General features: G+C 38.4%; 1 protein-coding gene across 1 annotated transcript; it reads left to right on the forward strand.

The window, feature by feature from the left end:
* The first annotated feature begins 1,140 nt into the window (after positions 1 to 1,140).
* Positions 1,141 to 24,422, forward strand: LOC113108952 (secretin receptor-like). Its single transcript, XM_026272393.1, has 10 exons — positions 1,141 to 1,516; positions 2,400 to 2,514; positions 14,069 to 14,164; positions 15,427 to 15,536; positions 15,749 to 15,855; positions 21,306 to 21,438; positions 21,554 to 21,707; positions 23,471 to 23,531; positions 23,752 to 23,821; positions 24,012 to 24,422. The coding sequence occupies exons 1-10, from the start codon at positions 1,454 to 1,456 to the stop codon at positions 24,105 to 24,107; spliced, it is 1,005 nt and encodes a 334-aa protein (XP_026128178.1). The 5' UTR covers positions 1,141 to 1,453; the 3' UTR covers positions 24,108 to 24,422.
* Positions 24,423 to 25,292: the final 870 nt, after the last annotated feature.

Below are 25,292 nucleotides of genomic sequence, written 5' to 3' on the forward strand. Positions count from 1 at the left end.
CCTGCTACTGACATACTGATGTAAAGATTCCTGCCACTAATGCAAACGGTATCAGTCTGACTGTGATGAACACCATGCAGGGCCCTCTGTAGTAATCACGGTTCGGGTCACCCCTTCCACGTCAAGCTCTAGGAATCATCCTAACCTTCCCATAACAGTGGCCGAATACTGACAGGCTTTAAAAGACCCGCCCCTTAAAAACAGCCTGTTTCTGAGAGAGGGTCAGAATGATGGTTTAAACAAAAAATAAAAAATATTTCCAAATGTATTTATTTAATTTTTATAGATTTTTTTTTTTTACTTTATTAACATTATAAGTAATACTTAAAGAACATATTTAAAAAAAAGAATAATGCCATAACTCTTTTAATAGATCATTATTTAAATTTTGAGGCTGAAATGGAAACTCATGTGCATAGAGTCAGCTGCAAAAATAACTGTTCACATCTTCTCATCCCTACATTTCCACTGTGTGTCTTTAGTAGCTAAATCCTGACATTATTATTATTTTTTATTATTATTTAAAGCCAATAGAGGGTTTGTGGCTGGTAGTGAATCTGGAACTTAGACTTAAGACTGGGCGGTTTGAGATTTAAGCAGTGCTGCTTATATGTGCTGTTGCTATATATATATATATATATATATATATATATATATATATATGCATTGAAAGTGAGTTGCCAGGTATTTGAAAAAAAATCCCGCACTAAACCATGACCCCTTGCCTTCACAACAGTATAAATGTAGCCAAATTACCTAGGAAAACTAAAGACTTTGCAAAAAATGGATACAATCAATCATTGTTTTGGAAAATGATACCAACAACAAAAAGATCCCATAGATTTCCATGTATTCATGGTCCTATAGGCTAGCAACCACATAGAAACAACACAAAAGCTGATGTCAAAGTGTGAAGGTTCGCAAGACACAAAAAAATGAAAAATAAAAATGCAACAACCTCCACACATAACGCCTTAATTGTGAAGGGAAAGCAGCTCTATGTTCTCTTTTAAAAATGTAAAAATCTAGCTAATGATCTATATTATATAATTACCCTTAAGAAAGGGGCTTATATCTTGTTTTATCTGTTAAGTGCACGTGCAAGAAGGTTCACAACTAGCCCACATGCATGGTCACATTTTTCTTTGTGCGCAATAAATGAGTGTAGCAGATGGTTACGGGTCCATCAGAGGCTGCGCTGAGAGACGCAAGCATCTGAGGGCAGTTATCAGTCAGTGAGTCAGTCAGTCAGGTAGATGTTTAGAGGAGATGTCTCACCAGTCGCTCGTGGACTGACCGGACATTCATCGCTGTTCACCGCTCGAGCGTCAGGGAATGCGCGGGAGGAGATGAAACTTTCCCTCAGAGAGACCGAGCGCCAGGAGATCTTTCCATCAGAAGACTATCGAGATTATTGGCTTGTTATCGGGCTCTGCCGTCAGAAGTTTTGTAAATGAAGATTTCTGCCGTTTTACATCTGGTTGCTCTCGCAGCTTTACTTCACGCTTGTTCTCACGTGAGTTTAGAGCAGTTTCCTTTGTTATACAGAAACTTATACGACGCAAAGGTTATTTAATGTGCATTTATACAGTTAACAGAGGGGCAAGTTGTCACGTAGGTGGAAAGCTGCAATTTATTTATTGATTCATGAAAGATAAAATACTAATATAAATCTCAAACTGTTGTTCTGGTCAAGATAGATTTATTGAGATATCGTTGACAAAATAACAACACAAAGAGTGACAACTGGCTTTAAATTTACACAATCCCTCTGTCATGAAAACAGAGGCTTTATTAATATCTTACTAAAATCGTCAGGTTTTAAATTAAATCTTCCTCCATTATATAGTTGACTTGTCCAAATGTATGTTAGTGTGATTGCCATTACAAAATTAACGTTCATGTTATAATTCTAAAATGATTACGTATATATAAATGCAATTCAATATATGCTACTGGTGAAAAGTTTGAAATAATTAAGAACATTTTTAAAATGTTTTTGGAAGACTCATCTGCTCACCCAGGCAGCATTTATTTGATCAAACATAAATAGTAAAACTAGTAATATAGTGAAGTATGATTCTAAGTTAAAAGGACAGTTTTCTATTTAAATATATTTGAAAATTTTATTTATTCCTGTGATGCGAAGCTGAATTTCCAGGATCATTACTCTAGTCTTCAATGTCACCTGATCCTTCAGAAATATTGCTGTTTTTACTGTATTTTTGACCAAATAAATGCAAGCTTGTAAAAAACATACGTATTCCAGACATTTGACTAGTAGTGCATATATTTAATTTCTTAATTTGAAGCTTTGCTTTCTGAGTTCTTTGTCTGCTGTACATATTTTGTATTTAACACCAGTATATAAGTGTGTGTGTGTGTGTGCACCGGTGAAGGTGTGTGCCGTTCCTCCAGAATGTGATCTAGACGTCATGCTAATCAGAGAGGAGGAAAACTGCTACAACATCATCTTTCAAGAGAACCTGACAGAGACCGGTTCCACACGCACAGGCAAGCCATTACAGTCAATCTCTCTCATACACACACACCTAATGAGAAGATTGAGTTCATATAGAGGGCAGATATTGCTGATATGCCTCGAGTGTTTTCCACAAGCCTCCTTCATACACATCAAGACACCTAATGCCCTTTTATACTTGTCGTTTATGTGGACAAACAAAATGATGAGTGTTTATGTGTGTTCCTAAGAGGTGTAATGCGATATCAGGAGGGAAGTTTAGAGAATGGCCTCCATAATCCATATTCCATAAATCACACCCTTATCAGATTATAGATATATAACGGCCTCCAGCGCAGTAAGTACACGCACAATTGCTGGGCACATCTATTGCCTCCTCAGGATACAATGTAATGTGAGTGTGAGCATCTGCTGTTACGGTTGAGAAGGTCTGTGTGCGTTCAAGTGACAGTATCATAAACTCTAATGCCCTGTTTACATGTACAGTGCTTTGGAATGACAAAGCAGCCAGATTCAATGACAGTTGGCGATTTACAGTGACATGAAAAACAGTGACCATTGGCGTAATGTGGGCATGTCCAGCAATGTGTCAAAGTTGAGAAGAATTTATCTTTATGCATATAAGCAGCAGAGTAATGACGTATTTTTGTAGTCAAACACAGTAGTTCACATCACCTTAGCTCCCTTGACTAAATCCCAACATAATTTTTTTTTCATTTTAATATGTCATCAACACAAATTTGTGATTCATACACTTTTTTGTTCATCATGGTAATCTTCACAAATGAACACAACTTTTTTTATGAAATTTAAAGCCTAAATACAATTGCCAGAAGTAAAAAACTAAATGTAGGCTATAAACAAACTATTTTAAAGTGATGGTGTTTAATATCCCTGCCAACCTTTGTAATCCCATTTAGCCAGTTGTTAGCACACACACACAAAAAAAAAAAATTAAAAACCCTGACTTCAGGTTGATGAAACCCAGAAGTGCTAAAATGTTAGCTCATTTCCAGGTACACGTCCAGGTTATAAACCCTTGAGGGGTTGATTAATGCAAACCTTGTTTCTCATAGTTATCTATTAGTTCCAAAAATGCTGTCTGGAGTTAGTTCAGTCAACCCGGAGTTTGAAACTTAAGACCTGTCCCAGTACCCACACGTTTGACCACAGAGTGCAAGACTATGAAAATACTAACTCGTGTGCCACAAATCATGAGAATTCATAGGAACCTTTCTAGTGTAAGTCAAATTAATTATGTCTTACACATATTTTGGCACTTAAGTGTAAAGTGTTACACATTTTATTGGTGTGGAGATAAGTGTATTTCAGAAATTGTTTGCAGCTTGTTTTATAACATAGAAGCACCACCAATACTAAAATGTGTTGTTTGTTTCACAAGGACTACTTGAACAGACATTTAGAATTTTATTTTAAAGTGCAAAGTATTTTAAATTCAAATGTATAAGTAAAGCTCTGTAAAATCTTTCCAAAATTAGTTTTTGGCTAGCTCAGTAAAAACATTACTTGCATATTTAGAACAGCATGTTGTTAGTGTGTCCCATCAGGTAATCAAAAGTTGTAATCACATGTGTGGTCTTAATGCCCACTTGAACACTTTGGCCAAATACAGGAAACACATCAAGTAAGTAGATAAGTGGTCGAGTGCAAAGATCATGTGTGGGAACTGAAACAGTCCTGATTCTCAACAGAGCACTGAATCCAAGAGACACCATGGAAACCTATACTAAAAAGAAAAGTGCCATTACTTCTTCTTTCTTCTTATTTGGTACAATTACGATTTGCATTCTTAGTGAATATCTCCACCTACTGGGCAGTTGTGGTTACATTCAGAGAATTAGTTGCTTAAGCTGCTAACAGTCGCTAACAGTTACCTCAGCTAGCAAACCGAAATATTAGGTTATTTTCTTACGTAGGTCATGTGCACACCAAAGCATTTTTTCCTCAGGCTAGTATAATTTTACAGTTGCTTTTCAATGAGAGCACAGCATTTTTTAAATGGGTCATGTGATGCTGCTAAAAAGAACATTATTTGGTGTATTTGGTGTAATGAAATGTGTTTATGTGGTTTAAGATTAAAAAACACATTATTTAACACATACTGTACATTGATATTTCTCCTCTATGCCCCGCCTTTCTGAAACGCACAGTTTTTACAAGGCTCATCGATCTGAAAAGCGAGGTGTGCTCTTATTGGCCAGCTATCCAGTACGTTGTGATTGGCTGAATACCTCAAGCATGTGACGGAAATATTATGCCCCTTAACATATGGTGTGTCAGAGTGAAACAAACAGTGTCTATACAACATGTCGGTGGCGGAACAACAATACTACAACGAGAATAAATGGTATGCCTTCTTTCTATGCATTAACATCTGGGTGGCATTATGCAAATTTTCCAGCAATTTGACGTAGACATGTGGGGGCGTGTTAGAATGAGCCATTATAGGGGTGTGTGGATGAGCCCTGAGAACTTTTATAAAGAATATATCTTTGGATTTTAGACTTTAGTCTTTGCAACTTTACAGATCTTCTTCATGCACCAAGAGCTTGAAAGGTAAAAATGAAATCGCATTATATGACCCCTTTAAAACAGTAGGAGTGTACAATGTAAAAAAGAAGAGCAATTTCTTTTTACAGAACTCAGCGTTTTTTCTTATTGCCGAGATTTGAAGAATGTTCAACTTTGGGTAAAATGCAATGCTCATCACTGTCACTTTTTAGTCAGCTAACCAATCACAATGGAAGAGAGGTGGGACTAATACCACACTGACCAATCATCACACCTGCTTTTACTTGTGACGGTGGGGTGAAGGAAATATTGGAAACAAATGCGAGTTAACAGGTTTTAATGAAAATGAAATAAACAAACAAACAAGAAGAGACAATGATGCTGGGAAGACGACAATCCAAGATGGTGGTGAGTAGGTGAGGAATCCGGATGATGGCGGTGAGAAGGCATCAGGAGAGGATGGCACAGGAACTGCGGGGAATAGTGCCGAAGGTAAGTGCCTGTGGCTGAGTGGAAGTGCGTAGAGTGGATGAGGTTCTGGGAAAACACGAACATCCAACGCAGACAACACTGAAGCCGACAAACAGGGTAAACGACATTAAACAACGATCTCACAAACACAAGATGTGAGACAAGCCAATATATAGGGGATGAGTAATGAGTGACAGCTGTTTCTGATGACTATTAACGGAGATGCCCACAAACTAATCAGTGCAGATGCGAAACACACAGACTTCACCAAATAGTGCAAACACCCCGAGAGCACGGTTTACCAACTGTGACAGTATCCCCCCCACCCAGAAGAGCTCCTCTTGGAGTTCCCAGAAGGGCCTACCTGCTGATTGTATTCATCAATAAGGGAGTGATCCAATATGTCCCTAGCAGGTACCCAACTCCTCTCCTCCGGACCGTAACCTTCCCTGTCCACCAGGTACTGGAATCCTCGTCCCCTCCGTCTCGATTCCAGAATACAATTAACCAAATAAGTCGGTTCCCCATCTATGAGACGCGGTGGCAGGGGAACCAGAGTAGGCAGAGTAATACGTGCAGAAAACACGGGTTTAATTTTGGACACATGAAAGGCGGGATTTATCCTTCTATACGCTGGAGGTTGTTTTAGGCGGACTGTCACCGGACTAATGATCTTGGTGATAGTAAACGGGCCAATACATTTGGGAGCTAATTTATTTGAGACGGAACGCAGAGTAATGTTACTAGTAGAAAGCCATACTTTTTGACCCATGACGTAAACGGGATTCTTTGACAGGTGGCGATCGGCTTTGGCCTTAGTGCGCTCCCTCGGTGGCACCTGTGGACAAACGCTTGAGCGGAGGGGATTGCGACTTCAGATTCCAAACTGGGAAAAACTGGTGGCTGGTAACCTAAACTCCAATGAAACGGAGAAAGGCCCGTAGGTGACACTGGCAACGAATTGTGGGCGTACTCCACCATAGAGAGTTGTTGACTCCAGGAAGAAGGATTCTTGGAGACCAAACATTGCAACATCCTCTCTAAATCTTGGTTGGCTCGCTCAGACTGTCTGTTAATTTGGGGATGATAACCCGAAGACAAGCTAACTGACGCTCCTAGCAATTTACAAAACTCTTTCCAAAATTTGGATATGAATTGAGATCCCCTGTCAGAAACCATGTCTACCGGGAGACAATGAAGCCGAAAGACGTGATCTAGGACAGTAACCGCTGTCTCCTTGGCTGTAGGTAATTTGGGCAAGGGAATGAAATGTGCCGTCTTCGAGAACCGGTCCACTACTGTCTAAACGACCGTCATGCCATTAGAGGGCGGGAGGGCAGTAACAAAATCTAGAGCGATGTGGGACAAGGGTCTCGAAGGGACAGATAGTGGTTGATGAAGCCCATCAGGAGGTCGGTTAGATGACTTACCACTGGCGCAAACTGAGCAAGCCAAAACAAAATCTTGGACGTCACGAGCCATACGTGGCCACCAGAATCGTTGTCTAACCAACCCATTAGTTCTACTTATCCCTGGGTGACAAGCTACATTAGAACAATGACCCCACTGGACATCCTCGGACCTTAACTCCTCCGGTACAAATAAGCAGTTCGGTGGACAACCCCTTGTAAGGCCGTCTTGTCCTTCGATTCCACCTCCCATACGAGTGCTGAGACCACTAACTTCTTAGGTAAAATACACTCGGGAGTCACCGGGCGGCAGAGGGATCAAAAAGACGTGATAAAGAATCGGGTTTGACATTTTTGGAACCCGGGCAGTACGATAAAGTAAACTCAAAGTGACCGAAAAAAAGTGCCGACCGAGCCTGCCTGGAATTGAGTCTTTTGGCAGTTCTAATGTACTCTAAATTCTTATGATCGGTCCAAACAATAAAAGGAACCCCTGAACCTTCCAGCCAGTGACGCCACTCCTCTAATGCTAATTTGATGGCCAACAACTCTCTATTGCCAATGTCATAATTACGTTCAGCAGGATATAGTCGATGAGAGGAAAATGCACAAGGATGTACCTTATCGTCCGAAGCAGCACGTTGGGACAACACTGCTTCTACCCCCACCTCTGACGCATCGACCTCCACCACGAACTGCCGTGTGGGATCAGGGGCCACAAGGATGGGAGCCGAAACGAAGCTGCTCTTGAGGTGAGGCGAATGCAGCCTCAGCTGCGTCCGACCACCTGAACGGAGTACTGGGAGAGGTCAAGGCTGTCAGAGGTGAGGCTAGTTGGCTGAAATTGCGAATGAAACGCCGATAGAAATTGGCGAACCCCAGAAACCGCTGTAGGGCCCTAAGGGAATCTGGAGATGGCCAATCTATCACAGCCTTAACCTTGTCAGGGTCCATATGTATTCCCTCGGACAAGACGATATATCCTAGGAAGGGAACGGACTGTGCATGGAATACGCATTTCTCCGCCTTGACAAAAAGCCCATTCTCAAGTAACCTCTGGAGCACTCGTGTGACATGTTGAACGTGTTCCTGGAGAGATGAAGAAAAAATCAGTATGTCATCCAGGTAAACATATATAAACTGATCTACCATATCTCTCAACACGCCATTAACGAGTGCTTTGAAAACCCTGGGCGAGTTGGAGAGCCCAAATGGCATCACCAAGTATTCAAAGTGCACTCTAGGGGTATTAAAGGCGATTTTCCATTCATCCCCCTTCCTGATGCGGACCAAATGATAAGCATTATGTAAATCCAGTTTTGTGAATACAGATGCTCCCTGCAACCTCTCGAAAGCTGAAGACATGAGTGCTTAAGGATAGGTGTTCTTTATCGTGATGTTGTTCAGCTCTTGGTAATCAATGCAAGGTCGCAGAAAACCATCCTTCTTACCCACAAAAAAGAATCCCGCCCCAGCTGGAGAAGAGGAAGGACGGATGAACCCAGATGCTAAGGAATCAGAAATGTATTTCTCCATGGCCTCCCTCTCAGGAATAGACAGAGAGTATAACTTGCCCTTATGCGGAGACTTACCTGACAATAAATCTATGGCACAGTCGTAGGGATGATGCGGAGGAAGAGAAGCAGCACGGGACTTACTGAACACTTCCTTCAGGTCCAGATACTCTACGGGCACGTTTGGCAAAACCATGTTCTACTTCAGAAAGACAGAAACAGGGACAACAGGACAAGCAGAAACCAGACAAGACTCATGACAACTTTCACTCCACAATGTGACTGTGTTTGAACTCCATTCCACTCGTGGATTATGTTTTGTTAACCAGGGGTGACCTAACACAATGGGAGCAACAGGGGAGTCCATGAGAAAAAAGGATATGGTTTCGCGATGGTTTCCAGACGTGAGCAGTGTGATGGGTTCTGTATGGTGAGTGACGTAAGGCAGTTCCTGGACGTTGAGTGCGGTGACATGGATGGGGAGAGACACAGGAAGGACAGGAATGTTCAAGTGATGTGCAAGTGAAGAATCAATGAAATTACCTTCGGCTCCAGAGTCCAGATGGGCGTGAGATTCGTGAGATTGATTCCTCCACCGCAGTTTCACCGGAAGGAGGGTCGATGATGTAATTGAGGACTTCCCAGTGGAGATCCCACCTGATAGTAGCCTCAAGTTTACTACCCGGCTGGCTCTTTTACCGGGCATGAGTAGATGTTATGAGCTGAGCCTCCGCAGTATAAGCATAGTCCTTTGGACCTCCGCTGTTCCCTCTCCCTCCGGGACAGCCGAGCTCTACCCACCTGCATGGGCTCGTGGTCGTCGACGGGACCGACTGCGTTTTCTTGACTCGAGTGCCCCCTGGCAGGAGAGATGGTATGGCGTGTTGGACTAGGCTGGCGACCCAGGCAGTTAATCCGTGCGTCCACTCGTAGAGCCAACTCTATGGGCCCTATTTTAACGATCTGAAACGCAAGTGTCAAAGCGCGAAACGCAAGTAAGTTTGTGGGCGGGTCTCGGCGCTGTTGCTATTTTCCCGGCGGGATAAATGGCTCTTGCGCCCGGCGCAAATCTAAAGTGGGTTGGTCTGAAGCAGCTTCATTATTCATAGGTGTGGTTTGGGCGTAACGTGAAATAAACCAATCAGAGCGTCATCCAACATTCCCTTTAAAAGCAGGTGCGCAAGTTCCATTATGGATTGCGATTATTATGGCGTATATACCAGGCGCACGCCAGGAGCGGTTCACAGCCAGGAGACTGATGTTCTTGTAAGAGCAGTGAAAGACAGAGAAGTTGTGTTGTATGGGGATGGGAGAATAATTAGCCTGAATAATTTGTAAGCTAGATTTATGCCTATTTTGTTCACATCTTCGTGGCACACCACATTGATTTCCGTCATCTCATGTGTTAATATTTTTTTAGTGTAATAATTTATGATTTGCAAAAATAACTGTTGCATCTGTGTAGATTACATGAGCAAAGTGTATGCGCGTTGTGCACGCTATACATTATGGTCAAGCATGCGCCCTTAAAATAGCATAATGAACAACGCGCAACGCGCCACTGACTTTAGACTAGGTTTTTTCTGGTCAGTGGCGCAATTGTTTAATGGAACAGCAAAATAGCACCAGGGATTGTTTGCGCCCGAACACGCCTCCTTTTTTGCGCTGAACCGCCCAGGGAGCGCAAGTTCATTCACTAGTTTAGCGACGTGCTTCTGTGGAGGGAAAAGCGCGCTTTGCGCGGGTGCAAGATAGGAATGACACATGCGTCGGTGTACAAAGTCAATTGCGCTGGGTGCAAGATAGGGCCCTATGAGTCCGTTAAGTGTGGGGGACTGCTCAAGGAGGTAGATCTCCTTTTGAACACAGTCGGATAACCCATGCAGGAATCGATCCCACTGCGCGACCTCGTTCCACTGGCACTCTCGGGGGACGGGCGGTGCTTGCGGTTTGATGGGCGCAGTGGGAGATGTGAGCTGATGGATCTGCTGGGTGAGCTCGGACACCTGTGCCACCAGCACTTAGACAGTGCGTCCGGTGTTCGAGATGCTCTCCTGCTGCTGATCCATTCGTTTCACACTGTGGTGCATGAAGTCTGTGAGGGTGTTGGTGCTCGCTGCCATGTTGGTGAGATCGTTCTGTGACGGTGGAGTGAAGGAAAGACTGGAAACAAATGCGAGTTAACAGGTTTAATGAAAATTAAATAAACAAACAAACAAACAAGAAGAGACAATGATGCTGGGAAGACGACAATCCAAGATGGTGGTGAGGAGGTGAGGAATCCGGATGATGGCGGTGAAAAGGCAGCAGGAGAGGATGGCACAGGAACTGCGGGGAATAGAGCCGAAGGTAAGTGTCTGTGGCTGAGTGGAAGTGCGTAGAGTGGATGAGGTTCTGGGAAAACAAGAACATCCAACGCAGACAACACTGAAGCCGACAAACAGGGTAAAAGACATTAAACAACGATCTCACAAACACAAGATGTGAGACAAGCCAATATATAGGGGATGAGTAATGAGTGACAGCTGTTTCTGATGACTATTAACGGAGACGCCAACAAACTAATCAGTGCAGACGTGAAACACACAGACTTTACCACAAAGTGCAAACACCCCGAGATCACGGTTTACCAAACTAGACAGTACTACTACAGCTGAACTTCAATGGAGAACTTAATATTGCTTGTCTCAGAGTCTTCACCAAATGGAATTCCCGAACTACCACAATATTTTTTATGAAAAATAATCCTTGGAGAAACTTTTCACTCATGATACTTCTGTCATATTACTTTAGCTGATATTTCACATCATAGCAACCAAAGCATCTCAATTGAAAACACTGCACAGCAGAATCACACTCTTATGCTAGCAGCTAGGCATTTTCAGCTGGCAAAAAAACACTTTGGTGAACACACAGCCTTTTCTGTGAATTCACTTTCCCATAACCTGCTTTGTGTTATACCCTCCATACGTAGGAAGGAACAACATTAGGCCACTCACAGACACCCAGCAATTAAACTGTCAGCGTGAACAGGTCTTGAAGTTTCTTACTCTGTTAGCAGAAATCCTTTTGTCCTCAAAATACTGTCCATCCTTTTACATGCACAGGAAACAGTCAATACAGGCCTGTCAACACGGGCACATCACAATAACATTACAACGCTGTACAGATACTCACAACCTCTCCTCTCCATTATTCATTAGAGAAAGTACAGAGAGAAACATTTACAAACCATACACTTTTCCGGTCATTCATCAGACTGAGAGAGAGAGACAGCAAAAGGGGCAAAAGGAGAGAGAGAGAGAGAGAGAGAGATACAAAAATAAATAGCTAAAATTAAAATAAAAACTATTTTAAAAATAGAAATAAAGCTACAGTATAATAGTATATTGATGCTAATAACATAACCCTGATCTAGTTTATGAATCTAAATTTGGGACGTAAGGTTAATCCAGTAACATACTGTATAATGACACCTGTCTGGATACCTACATTAACACTAAGTGATATTTAGTCAACTTTAATAGCTTCCACTCTTCTTTAGTTTCTGATTTTTCCATCACTGTGAAATATTTGGTGTAGTATTTACACCAAATTACCAATAAACAGCATGTAACACATTGGATTGAATGTTAAATTTTAGTGTAGAAAGACTAGAATAGTATTTTATTTTTAAACATACTCCAATAATCTTTGTTTTACTTACAACCTCTATTTTTGTCTCAGTGTTGGCATAGCTAGAAAATTATATATTTATTATAAATATAGAAAATCGACATGGCATTTCCAGGTCTTGAAACTCTGGGCTACCTTTTGAGATGTTTTAACTCATTTTAATGGGCTTTGTGCATGAATCATAGCTATGGTGGAATAGAACAAGTTGGCAGCACAGTTCTCTAGAGTTGTGTGTCGCTGCATTAAGGTTTGTCTTCACAGAAATTAAGGGATCTAGCCAAACCTGCATGTAATTAGAAGCTGGTGTTATTACTTACCAGCTGTTTGTTCAACCAACTGCCAGTACATCTACTCTGTATGGTTTGATAAGCTGGAATAGTACATAATGTGGCTGTTACAATGTTTTATTTCAAGCTTTAAAAATAATGATTTTCTAACTAAGGAATTTGTTAAATGGTGCCCTCTGAAACATCACTGGTCTGCATAAGTTAATGTAAAGGAATTTTCAAATAGTCATTGAGTTAATAGTCATCCAAAAAGTCAATGTTTTATCCCACTGCTATTGTAGCCTGTAAATCTTGTTCTCAAACAGCAATTCATACATTCATAATCTAATTCATATTTACAAAATATGATTTGCCAATGCCTAACAAAATTACATTCACAAAATGCACTACTAACACATATACAAGTGTGCACACAAAATATTCAGTATTTTTTACATTTAAATCCATTAGTGCACTTAAAAAAAAAAAAAAATGTAAACTTAACACTATAGTTTTTGCACCCATTTTACATGAGCTTAACTCTTCCATGTACATAAAAAGGCCTTTTTCTTTCAAATATTGTTCTGTCTAAATCTGTGTTAGTGAGCACTTCTCCTTTGCCGAGATAATCCATCCACCTCACAAGTGTGGGATATCAAAGTGCTGATTAGACAGTGTGGTTATTATGATTATTGATTATCGCATTTTTATGGCCACAATAAAAGGCTGCTCTAAAATGTGCAGTTTTACTGTTTTTTTTTTGGGGGGGGTCCCAGTCAGTATCTGGTGTGACCCCCAATTCCTTCATGCAGTGCAACACATCTCCTTCGCATAGTTGATCAGGTTGTTGATTGTGGCCTGTGGAATTTTGGTCCACTCCTCATCAATGAAGGCGCGAAGTTGCTGGATATTGTCAGGAACTGGAGCACACTGTCATATACACCGATCCAGAGCATCCCAATCATGCTCAATGGATGACATATCCAGTGAGTATGCTGGCCATGCAAGAACAGGGATGTTTTCAGCTTCCAGGAATTGTGTTCAGATCCTTGCAACATGGGGCCATGCATTATCATGCTGCAACATGAGGTGATGGTAGTGGATGAATAGCACAACATTGAGCCTCAGGATCTCGTCACGGTATCTCTGTGCATTCAAAATACCATCAATTAAATGCACCTGTGTTCATTGTCCATAACATACACCTGCCTATACTATAACCCCACCGCCGTCATGGGCCACTCGATCCACAACGTTGACATCAGCAAACCGCTCACCCACACAACTCCATATAAGCTGTCTGCAATCTGCCCTGTACAGTGAAAACCGGGATTCATCTGTGAAGAAAACACCTCTCCAAAGTATCAGACACCATTGAATGTGAGCATTTGCCCACTCAAGTCATAATCATGCTGTCTAATCAGCATCTTGATATGCCACACCTGTGAGGTGGATGGATTATCTTGGCAAAGGAGAGGTGCTCACTAACACAGATTTAGACAGATTTGTGAACAATATTTGAGAGAAACAGGCCTTTTATGTACATAAAAAAAGTCCCACTTTTTTTTTCTGATCTTTGAGTTCAGCTCATGAAAAAATGGGGGCAAAAACAAAAGTGTTGCATTTATAATTTTGTTCAGTGCAGATTAATAATTAGATACACTTATAGTTATCACACTGTTCAGATTCGCTCTGAATTTTGTTGTACTCCCCCTCCAGGCTGCAGTGCTTTATGGGATGATCTGAACTGCTGGCCTCATGCTGAAGTAGGAGAGACTGTGTCACAGCCGTGCCCCAGTTTCCTTCGGGTCAAAGGTCAGGTGCATTCTGTTTTTTTTTTTTTTTTTTTTTTTTAATCTTTCAAATAATAAATAGTTTTTAAATGGAAGAGTTATTTGAACCTTTAAGACAAAATACAATTCAAAATTCAACAAAATTTGCATGTGTCTTTTATGTTTTATGTAATGATTTTAAGGTTCATATAGTGTAAAATATACTGAGAATATGGAGCTCATACTCAAGGAAAGAAAATAAAATCTGGTGGCATAAAACAAACAAACAAACAACAACAAAAAAAGAACAGAAGTATGTAATTTGGAGAAGTTGCTTAAATTTATATGCCCAAAAAGTAAGATGGAATTCTGATAGCTTGTAATGTAAATCAATAAGATCTCTAACACTATAACAAAGTACTTACATAAAATGCATTTAAATATCAGCTGGCATGCTATATCTTCCAAAGGTATGTCTTAGTAAGATGATATTTCAATGCCTAGTTTTATCAAAATGCTATAATGTTTGTGGGGGTAAAATTATGCAATGAAATACAATGATGCCTGAGAGAGATGAACATATGCATGAATAATGAAGTAAACCTTTGTTGTGTCACACATGTTGGTGTATAAGGCAAGCGCACGACAAAGGAGAGATCAAAATAGTTATTTTAATGATCCACAGGAGAAAAATGGGCACATCCAAACACAAATCCAAATAATCTAACATCAATAGCGGACAAAGGAATAATAGAGAAAACAGACTCTTAAATACTGGGAACGTAAACTGGGGTAAACAGGTGTGGGGCTAATTAATTAACTAAACAAGAAAAGGAACATGACCAAATAAGGAAACTAGGACAAGTTGCTTCAGGATTGATCTTGAAATATTACAAATAATATGAATGTTACCCTTAAGTTTACTTTATAAATATCTGTAAATTTCCCAGCTAATGAACCATGACCTAAAGGGAAATGTTTTAACAATTATACCAAAAGGCGTTTTTCTTGCTAAAAAAGTCAGAACTAGCAATCAGATGACAGAAGCATTAGTAGATTGTGAGCAACAGGCTCTTCAAGCAAAGTTTTGATAAAATAGATATTCATGTATCAAATATGATAAAGTTGCTCTATTTATAATGAACAACAAAATGACTGATTATTGGAGCCATATATGATTATGGACTTATATTTCATATATTAAGTATTTTACAGTGAAGAGTACTCTGGGTTGTTCTTAGGGATAACTGTTGGACGGGCTGTAATTGTGCTGTCTGATGTTTGTGTCATGTGTGTTGTCCACAGGAGCGGTGATGAAAAACTGCACTGAGAATGGGTGGTCTGAAGTCTTTCCCCCGTACGAACTCGCCTGTGGCCATGGGCTCAATGACAGCTTTCAAATTCCCATTGACTTGGTACTATCAAAAATCATATTATGTTTTGTTTCTATATTCGTTTTCTTTCAGAAAAACAGAAGTTAAAGAAGTAAATGCATGTACAAGGGCCAACAGCACATGTAACAAAAGCTTCCTATCGTCATTTCACTAAACCAGTAACACAGAAACACAATAAATATATGAAAAATGTAAATGCTACATAATGTAAATTGATCTGTCTCTTCTCTTAGGAGGTCTCACATGAGTATTTCTTTTATGTGAAGATTATGTATTCTACGGGATATGCCATCTCTCTTGTCTCACTCAGCATTGCCCTCACAGTGTTGTGTGTGTTCAGGTAACAGACTGTGTGTGTGTGTGTGTATGTTTGATTATTCACATTAAGAGCATATGAAGTGTAATAATAACACCAACAAGTAAACAAAAATAAAACATGCTGTGAAGTTGGTAAGGTGTTCTAGGTCGTTCCTTACTTGGCCCACGTAAAAAGAGTCTCCAAGTTTCAAAAGCTATGTTTCCATACACCCATTTTTGTGGATTTTGGGATACTGCATAAAAAAAAAAACAGTTAATGTAAATGCCCAGATGCACATTCTAAAAGTGCAAAACTGATAATATGCACATTAGCTATGATTTAAACACATTTACCTATTCGCATAAATCTTTGTGAGATGGGACGGCATCTCCCAAACAGCAGGCTCTGAAAATAAGATAACATGACCAGGTTTTGTCTGCGCGCTCTGAAGCTTGTAATTAATTTTATACAAAAATTCATCATATAGGCCTACAGTCAGTGCGTTCTCCTACTCAGGCAAATCAACATTTTCTGTGAGATTTAGTGCAAATTAATCAGGAAGTGACAATTTTGTTCTCTTAAACTCACTATGGAAACTATATATATATATATATATATATATATATATATATATATATATATATATATATATATATATATATATATAATACATTTAATTTGTAACTTTGGATGGAAACATAGCAGGTGGGCAAACAATGCGGGGGATGCACAGAATAAAGGGAGAAAATACAGAATAAAACAACATATAAAGGAACAAAATAAATAGTCCTGAAAAAATATATTTTACTTAAATAATTTACATACTTTATTAACAAAACAAAATAAAAACCTGTGCAACATATCTACACAAGCTCAAGGAAACGGGGAAGAATTAGAGCCTATACTATTATGTTATATTGTTAAACTTTTACAGTTACATTATTCAGAAAAATAATGTCTCATTCTTATCTATATGACCAAAAATGACATAGTATTTTAACTTGTTTCTGCTACTATAAGGAAAAAAATCTAAGCGATCAGGCCAGAGCCTCTCGTGGTGGGAAATATTTGTTTTAATGCTGAAAGAGAGAAGTATAGATGTGTTTCAGTTTCTCTTTGAATGGATATACATGGTTCTATATCTGCGAATGTTGTATGCGATATTCAAAGTTAAATTCACACCTTTGTATAGAGACATACAATACCTTATGATATTCTGAACTTTAAATAGGACTTAGGTTTCTCCTTCAACGTCCTTCAAATGGATAGGTAACCTTTCATTAATTACTTACTCTCAAGTAGTTCCAATCCTGTAAAACCTTCATTCATCTTCGGAACACAAATTAATATTTGATCCTCCATAGATATATAAAGACTAATAAGGACATCATTAAAATAGTCCATGTGACATCAGTGGTTCCACCTTAATTTTATGAAGCTATGAGAATACCATGGAGCCCCGCTCATATATAGACATGCAAGAAAAAAATAAATAAATTGTGCGCACAATTTACTAATTTGTTGCCTCAATGTACTAAAATGTGCACACAATTACTATTGCGTTCCCTCGATTTACTATTGCGTTCACTCGATTTGCTTAATCATCAGCATGATTTAGCAAATCGAGTGAACGAATTAGGAAATTATACGCACAATTTATAAATCGAGTGAACGAAATAGTAAATCGAGGGAACGCAATAGTAATTGTGTGCATGTTTTAGTACACTTAGGGAACGAATGAGTAAATCGTGCACACGATTAAGCCTAATATTTATTCCTGCATGTCATGTGCGGGGCTCCGTAGAATACTTTTTTTTGCGTGAAAAAAATTTAATGAAATTAAATAAAAAAAATACTAATACTAAATTATATTAAAAATAAAATACTAAATGATATTTTAAAAGGTTAGTTCACCGCAAAATGAAAATGATGTCAAAAATTACTCACCCTCATGACATTCCAAACCCAGACCTTCATTTGCACACAAATTATAATATATGGTGCGATTTCAAGTTTTCTTTTCTCTTTTGAGTGTTACAAGCTGTTTGTGAATAGATAAGCTCCCTAAAGTTGCAAATACTGAAGTCTCAAACCCAAAGAGATATTCTTTATAAAAGTTCAGACTCGTCCATGCCCTCCTAAAATGCCTCATTTAAACACCCCCCCCAACATGTCTATGTCACGATGTAGGAAGATTTGCATAATACTGCCAAAATGTTTATGCAAAGAAAGAAGCCGTAACTTTGATTCTCGCTGTTGCTGCCCCTGACATGTAGTGTAGACACTGTTTCATTGTGAAAGTGAAAAAACAGTTTGGCCTTCCAAAGAGGACACAACTAGAAATCAGTGGTTAAGTTGTATTTACAGCCGCAGGGTTTGCAGATGATGTTTCACGTCACGTACTTACGTCACTTCATAAGGTTCCCATGGCAATAGGGGGAAAATGGCGCTTTACTTGTGTGAAGGAAACGCAACATTTTTCAACTTTCTGCTAATATATATGTGAGTTTTTTGCAACGAAAACACAGGGATTATGAAATCATGCTAGCCCCGCATATTTTGCTTTCTGAAATCGGCAATTTATGCGGCAAAAGAGCGGCGTATTTGAAAAAATGCGACCCCGCATAAATATGCGGCCTTTGGCTGATTATGCATTAAATCAGGCGATCGCATAATCGCGTTTTTCTGGAGGGACTGGTTAAGGGGCGTAACATTTCCGTCACACACTCGGCCAATCACAATGCTCTTGATTAAAAATGATGTATTTTAGAAAGGTGGGACATGGAGGAGCAACAATAATGTACAGGATGTGGAAAATAATTAGTTTTTTTTTTTAACTTAAACCACATAAACATACTTCATTACACCAAATACTCAAAATAACATTCTTTTTAGCAACATCATATGACCCCTTTAAGATATTTTGGATGAAGTCGGAGAGTTATCTGAGCCTCCATAGACAGCAATGCAAATGAAATGTTTCCAGGTCATGAAATGTAGTAAGGACATCTGTAAAACAGTCCATGTGACATCAGTGGATCAACTTCAGTTTTGCGATGCTATGCAAATACTTTTTTTTTGTTTGCTCAAAGAAAACATAAGCCTTCCGCCATTTTGGAGAGTACCGAAGAAAGTAATGTGTGTAATAGGTTTTATTTACACCCAGGGGAAAGTGTGCATATGCATTTTAATACTCTCTAAAATGTCAGAGGACGTAACTCGTCTGCATAAAAAAGTATTCTTGTAGCATCGCAAAACTGAAGTTTAGCCACTGATGTCACATGGACTGTTTTACCAATGTCCTTACTACGTTTTTGGACCTGGGAACATTTCAGTTGCATTGCTGTCTGTGGAGGGTCAGAGAGCTCTCGGAATTCATAGAAATATCTTAATTTGTGTTCCAAAGGACGTACGAGTTTGAATTGAGATGAGGATGAGTAATCAATGGCATCATTTTCATTTTGGGGTGAACTTACCCTTTAAGCCTACATGCAAATTCTGAGATCCTGAGAAAATATTTATGATGTGATGGATCTTAGAAAAATAACTAGCTGCATAATTTGAGATATCTTATATGTTCATCAAACAATGTGAGTTGAGTTATGCATTTTGGGATTGTGGAGTACCTTAAAATATGCACAAAACTAAGGATTCTCACCTTACGAAACACCACTAATAAAGAACAAAAACAGCAAATAGGAATATTACACTTTCACATTAACAAAATATAGGAAATTACAGTTCATGTTAAACACACATAAACCATTCCATAAAAATTTTTAACGGTCATGCTGTATCTCCCAGAGTTGCGAAATAAAACCAATAAAACCCATTACAAACGAGGCATTTGTTGCATCTAGTGGGGACATAACTACTGATTATAATGACTTATACTGTGTTTTTATGCATTGCATTGTGTATCGCGCTGCGTAAACATAAACCATGTCTGCATTTGTGATCGGAGAAACGACAAACAACAAGCGCAACTTTACACTGCTTAAAACTCGCGTTTTAATCATCAGTGGAAAATTCTTTGAAAATAAAAAAATTACTTAACGTTATAGGCTGTGAGTCAGAAGCCCAGACTGTCAATGCAAAGTTGGAACGTCCCCACTTTATAGAACAGCCTTTGAGCCACAGACACATTGTAGGCTGCTCTGTAGGTTCAGGAAACAGAAAAATGTGTCACACAGCGTCATACACTGCGTGCTTGAGTGAGAGTCGGACGGTGGTATTGAGAATGGTGCGGCTGGCGGATTCGACGAAAGCGTGACCACATGTAACTATCCACGTGTGAAGTTGATGTATTTTCTCAGCGACCAGCACAGATCAGCTCTAGGCATGATGAAGCAGGTATCGTCCTCTTTTGGAAGGCCAAACAAAGTAGTTTTTATTTCACAACGAAACACACAGCATCTCCACACTACAGCGAGAATTACGCCTTCTTTCTTTGTGTTAAAATTATGTTATGCAAATCTTCCCACATTGTGACATAGAGATGTGGGGGTGTGTTTGAATGAGCCATTTTGGGAGGGCGTGGGCAAGTCTTAACTTTTATAAAAAATTTGAAACTTCAGCCTTTGCAACTTATCAGATCTTCTTTATGCACCAAGAGCAGTGTTGGGTAAGTTACTTTCAAAAAGTAATTAATCACTATTACTAATTACATCATCAATATTGTATTTAAATTAATTTACTAATTACTCTATCTGAAAAGTAACTTGGTTACTCAAAAAACTAACTTAATTATTCAAATCTCTAATTAGGCTACATCTTAAAATCCCTATTAACCTTAATAGAAATTAAACTCTTTATTCTTTTAATTTGAGTCATTTTATAAAAAAATTTAACCTTTTTTAGTTAACAAATAGAAATACTCTGAATAACAACATATCCGAATATAAAAAAGTTTAAGAAAAGTTAAACAATATATTACTTACTCTAATTAGTATTGTGTTATACCCAACACTGACAAAGAGCTTGTAACACTCCAAAGAGAAAGGAAAAATGAAATAGCATCACATGACCCCTTTAAAAGCAACACTCTGCAGCACTCACAGAAATCCTGAAGTGCAGAGAAACTGTCCTCCAGTGCTTGTTCTGTTAGTGATAACAATTGTTAATCATCTAAAAAGAAGTTAGAATTAAAATAGCTGTCATTCTGAGCAAGAACATGGAAGATGGAAAGTATCCCGACATCGTAGCAAATTTGTCTAAGTCTAAAGCGTCGCTTTGCTAAACTCTGTGACATCAGCCAAAGAATTCTGCCTTTTGTGCTCCAAGTTCCACAATGCAGTTACTTTGTACAGACTGGCTTTGTGATGATAAAGATGTTTGACGTTTTGAAGTTTACATTCAGAAGTTTAGAAAATGTCTAGTTTAGAAAAATCCCACATGCCACACTTAATTTACGCACATTGTGTTTTATTCGTTTAAAAAGCCTCATCATCTCTCTAAATCTCTCTTCATCCCAACCCCCATCTCTCCTCCAGGAAGCTGCACTGCACTCGTAATTTTATTCACATGCAGCTTTTTTTGTCCTTCATCCTGAGAGCCATTTTCATCTTCATCAGAGATGCTGCGCTGCATTACTCACAGGAGTACTACCACTGCAACTCTCATCCGGTACACATAAACAACCACACAACACAGACATAAATGCATTACATCCTAAATATTCATCATAAAGATATGTACAGATAAGTTCTCTGATCTGTTGTGTTTCCGGGGTTTCCCTTAGCCTGGCTGCAAAGTGGCACTGTTCCTGTCTAATTACTGCATCCTGGCAAATTACAGCTGGCTGCTGGTGGAAGGACATTATCTGCACAGCCTCATAAACCTCTCACTGCGTTCACAGAAGAAACGCCTGCACTGGTACATCCTGCTTGGCTGGGGTAGGGTCCTTTCTCCTGAAAGTATTGTGACACTTTGTGGTTGTCAAATGTTGGTTGATCGTTTTGATTGTTAATGCAATTCTCTGCACCATATAATGGTTATTTATTGGAATTTATGGTTCCATGAAGAACCTATAATTATCCTTATCATTGCTCAAAATGTTCTTTAGATGAATAAATATGAAACAATATTGGTTGAATATTCTAGTGCTTACTTTAGAATCCCATTGATTTCCACGGTATGACCCCATTCAGAAATGTAATATATGACATATATTGCCCTACATCAATGAGTGATATTGCCATATATGTTACTGGTATAAGGTGATATATAATTTCCACTTTCGTACATTCTCTGGATAGATAAACATAGTAAAATTTTAATATGCAATCAAATTAATTATGTGGTGTGGCAATTAATTAATCAGGCAGTAAAACTATCCACAAAATGCAATTTAAAGCCGTTGTTGCATTGAATGAGAAAAGTATCAAAACAATAAGCTGCTTTAGAAATAAATATTTTTATTTGATTCAACATAAAATGTATTTCATACAAACATTTAGACTACAACAGCTTAACAAACTATTGAACATAAAAGAAGATGATTTGAGAAACTTAGTATTTTCGTGTCTTGTCAAAGTTAATTAAAACAGCCTGGTTACCAAAAGTCCAACAGTCTTTAAAATTCTTTCTTTTAGGTTCCACAGAAGAAAATAAAGGTGATGATATAAGGGGTTATGTTGCTGGGCAGTGTTGCAAAGCGGTGTTGCTTGACATTAAATATAAAAGTCAGTGAAAGAGATTTTGTGTCTCCTTGGGATGGCACAATAAAACCATGTTAACTTGCAGAACGCAAGCTTCTAGAGGGCAAATAAGTCTAAAGTAATGATTTTAGGTAAAGGGTTAGAGAGCCAGTGGTGGTTTTGTTGGCAAACATTAATGCCTTGAATTTTATGCATACAGCTATTGGTAGCCAGTGCAAACTAATAATTAGAGGTGTGACTTGCATTCTTTTCAGCTCGTTAAAAATTATCTTGCTGCCGTGTTTTGGATTAACTGTAAAGAATTACACATTTTTAAAGAATTCGTCAACAATAAAGTGGCATGTGGAAGTTTAGGAATCCCTTTCAGAATCTGTGAAAATGTGAATAATTTTCAAAAAATAAGAGCGATAATAATAAATGCATGTTATTTTTTCATTTAGTACTGTCCTGAGTAAGATATATTACATAAAAGATGTTTACATATAGTCCACAAGACAAAAAATTGCTGAAATTATTAAAATAACCCCATTCAAAAGTTTGTGAATCCTTGGATCCTAATACTGTTTGTGGTTACCTGGATGATCCACGACTGTATTTCTGTTTTGTGATGCTTGTGCATGAGTACCTTGTTTGTTCTGAACAGTTAAACTGAGAACTGTTCTTCAGAAAAATCTTTAAGGTCCTGCAGATTCTTCAGTTTTCCAGCTTCTTTGCATATTTGAACCCTTGATTGTATTTTTGGCTGGTGTATGACTTTAAGTAGGTGTAATTGTTCAATTCGGAGCATAAAGGGTCTGTTTTGATTATTTAAAAACAAGTAAGTTATTAAAAACACACAAGCAGAAACAATTTAAGTTTATTTTCTTCTAAACTTCTACCGAATTACCATAATGTAAATTTCTTCTGTTTGATCAGAGCCAAACTTGTACTGTAAAAGACAAAGAATTTGCATAAGCATATTCCAGATACACAATTAAAGCTTAATTTTGTTCCCACAGGGATCCCGATGCTCATTATTATTAGCTGGAGTTTGGCCAAATACCTGCATCAGGATGAAGGGTACGTTCACAAGCACTGAAAGTCAGTTTGGGTTAAAGTTGTGAGTCTGACTCTTTTAAGCTCAGTCTGATCTCTCAAGGGACTTTCTTAGTTTATACCAACCTCCTTTGGACAACAACAAAAGATAATTTATTATATTTGTATTATGTAAGAGAGGCTATTTTAAACCATCATGGCTGTGCATGAGAACACTCAGTATGTTGTGTATGTGTGCTGTCAGATGCTGGGAGACGAGAGATCATGGCTGGATATGGTGGATACTGCGAGTTCCAGTCATCATTTTTATTACAGTAAACAAAGTTTGATTTGGCCAGCTTCTGGTCTATTCTCTCTTGTTTAAAATGGGTTTTTAATTTCAAATGGCTCTGCTTACAATCATTCATAATACTGTTGTTGAATGTTTATAATATTTTTTTAAATATCCAACAGTTTATGGAACAATGAACAGTCTTTAATTATCTCAAGGGAACTGTTTTTCAGGTAAACATGCTGTTTTTTCTGAGTATTATTCGGACATTAGTGGCAAAACTGAAAGCTCCTGACATGCATGGAAGTGAAATTAATCATCACAGGTGAGAGATAATAACACGTTTGAGGTCACTAGCAGAATTGCGAAAATAATGAACATGACAAAAATAATGTGCATTTTTAATGGAAAATTATTGTTTGTTCTTTTTTTTGTGTACGGCTCGGGTCACAGAAATGACATACTCCAGCTGAACAAACACAGCTTCGTATGATTGAAAAATCAATGAGGGCATAAAACAGATGCAGAAATCTTACTCATTATCCTCTTTTTTTTTATGGTGTAGGAAACTGGCGAAATCTACATTTCTCTTAGTGTCGCTGTTTGGGCTGCAGTATGTGCTCTTCGCCTTTTTCCCTGATAGAGTGAGCATGCTAACCTTCAAAATCTGGAATGTCATTGAGCTAGCATTAGCATCCACACAGGTGATGATATCAATTTAACATATCTTCTTTATACAAACACATACGCACAGGAGCAGTCACAGCAAATCAAAAATGTGTATAGCGCTTCTCACAACACACATTGTTTCAAAGTAGCTTTACAGAAGTTAATGATGTTAATGTTTATAACATCTCCATGCCTTATGGCACATGCAGCAGATTAGAGCTCACTGATAGTATAATTTACATTTTGCAATGACACAAGCAATTGAGTATTTGAGATGTGCTATAGTATATAATATTTACATCGTCCTACGTGAGTTTAATGTATATGTTGATAAACATTTTATACACATATTAATTTATACATGTGATTTATACACATAATATATTGCTTTAAGAGATGCGGTTGACGTTAGATACCTTATATATATCCAAGTTCAATTATAAAGGTGTGCGAGAATACTGTAGACAATTTTGTAATTATAAACAATCAGGCAGCCGAGGTTTGTTATATAGTATCTAGATTTACAGATTTATATAGGTGCACTGTATGTTCGTAGGTATAGCAGATTGAACAGGAAAAAATATTCAATAATGAATCCCAAACACTGTAGATTACATTTATTGAACACTTGTTTTTGTTATTTATATTCTCTCTGGCTTTATAAAATTATCCACTTTGCCTTCTGCTTCTGTTTCATGTTGCGTTTGATATTGCAGGGTTTTATTGTGGCACTGCTGTACTGTTTTTTGAACGGAGAGGTGAGTGAATAATAATAAAAATAAAAAATCGAAATTCAAATCAAATTATCTTGGATTATGCTTTCCAGGGACATTCTGAGTTTAATA

This window comes from Carassius auratus, chromosome 9, assembly GCF_003368295.1.
Source record: "Carassius auratus strain Wakin chromosome 9, ASM336829v1, whole genome shotgun sequence".
Taxonomy (NCBI): domain Eukaryota; kingdom Metazoa; phylum Chordata; class Actinopteri; order Cypriniformes; family Cyprinidae; genus Carassius; species Carassius auratus.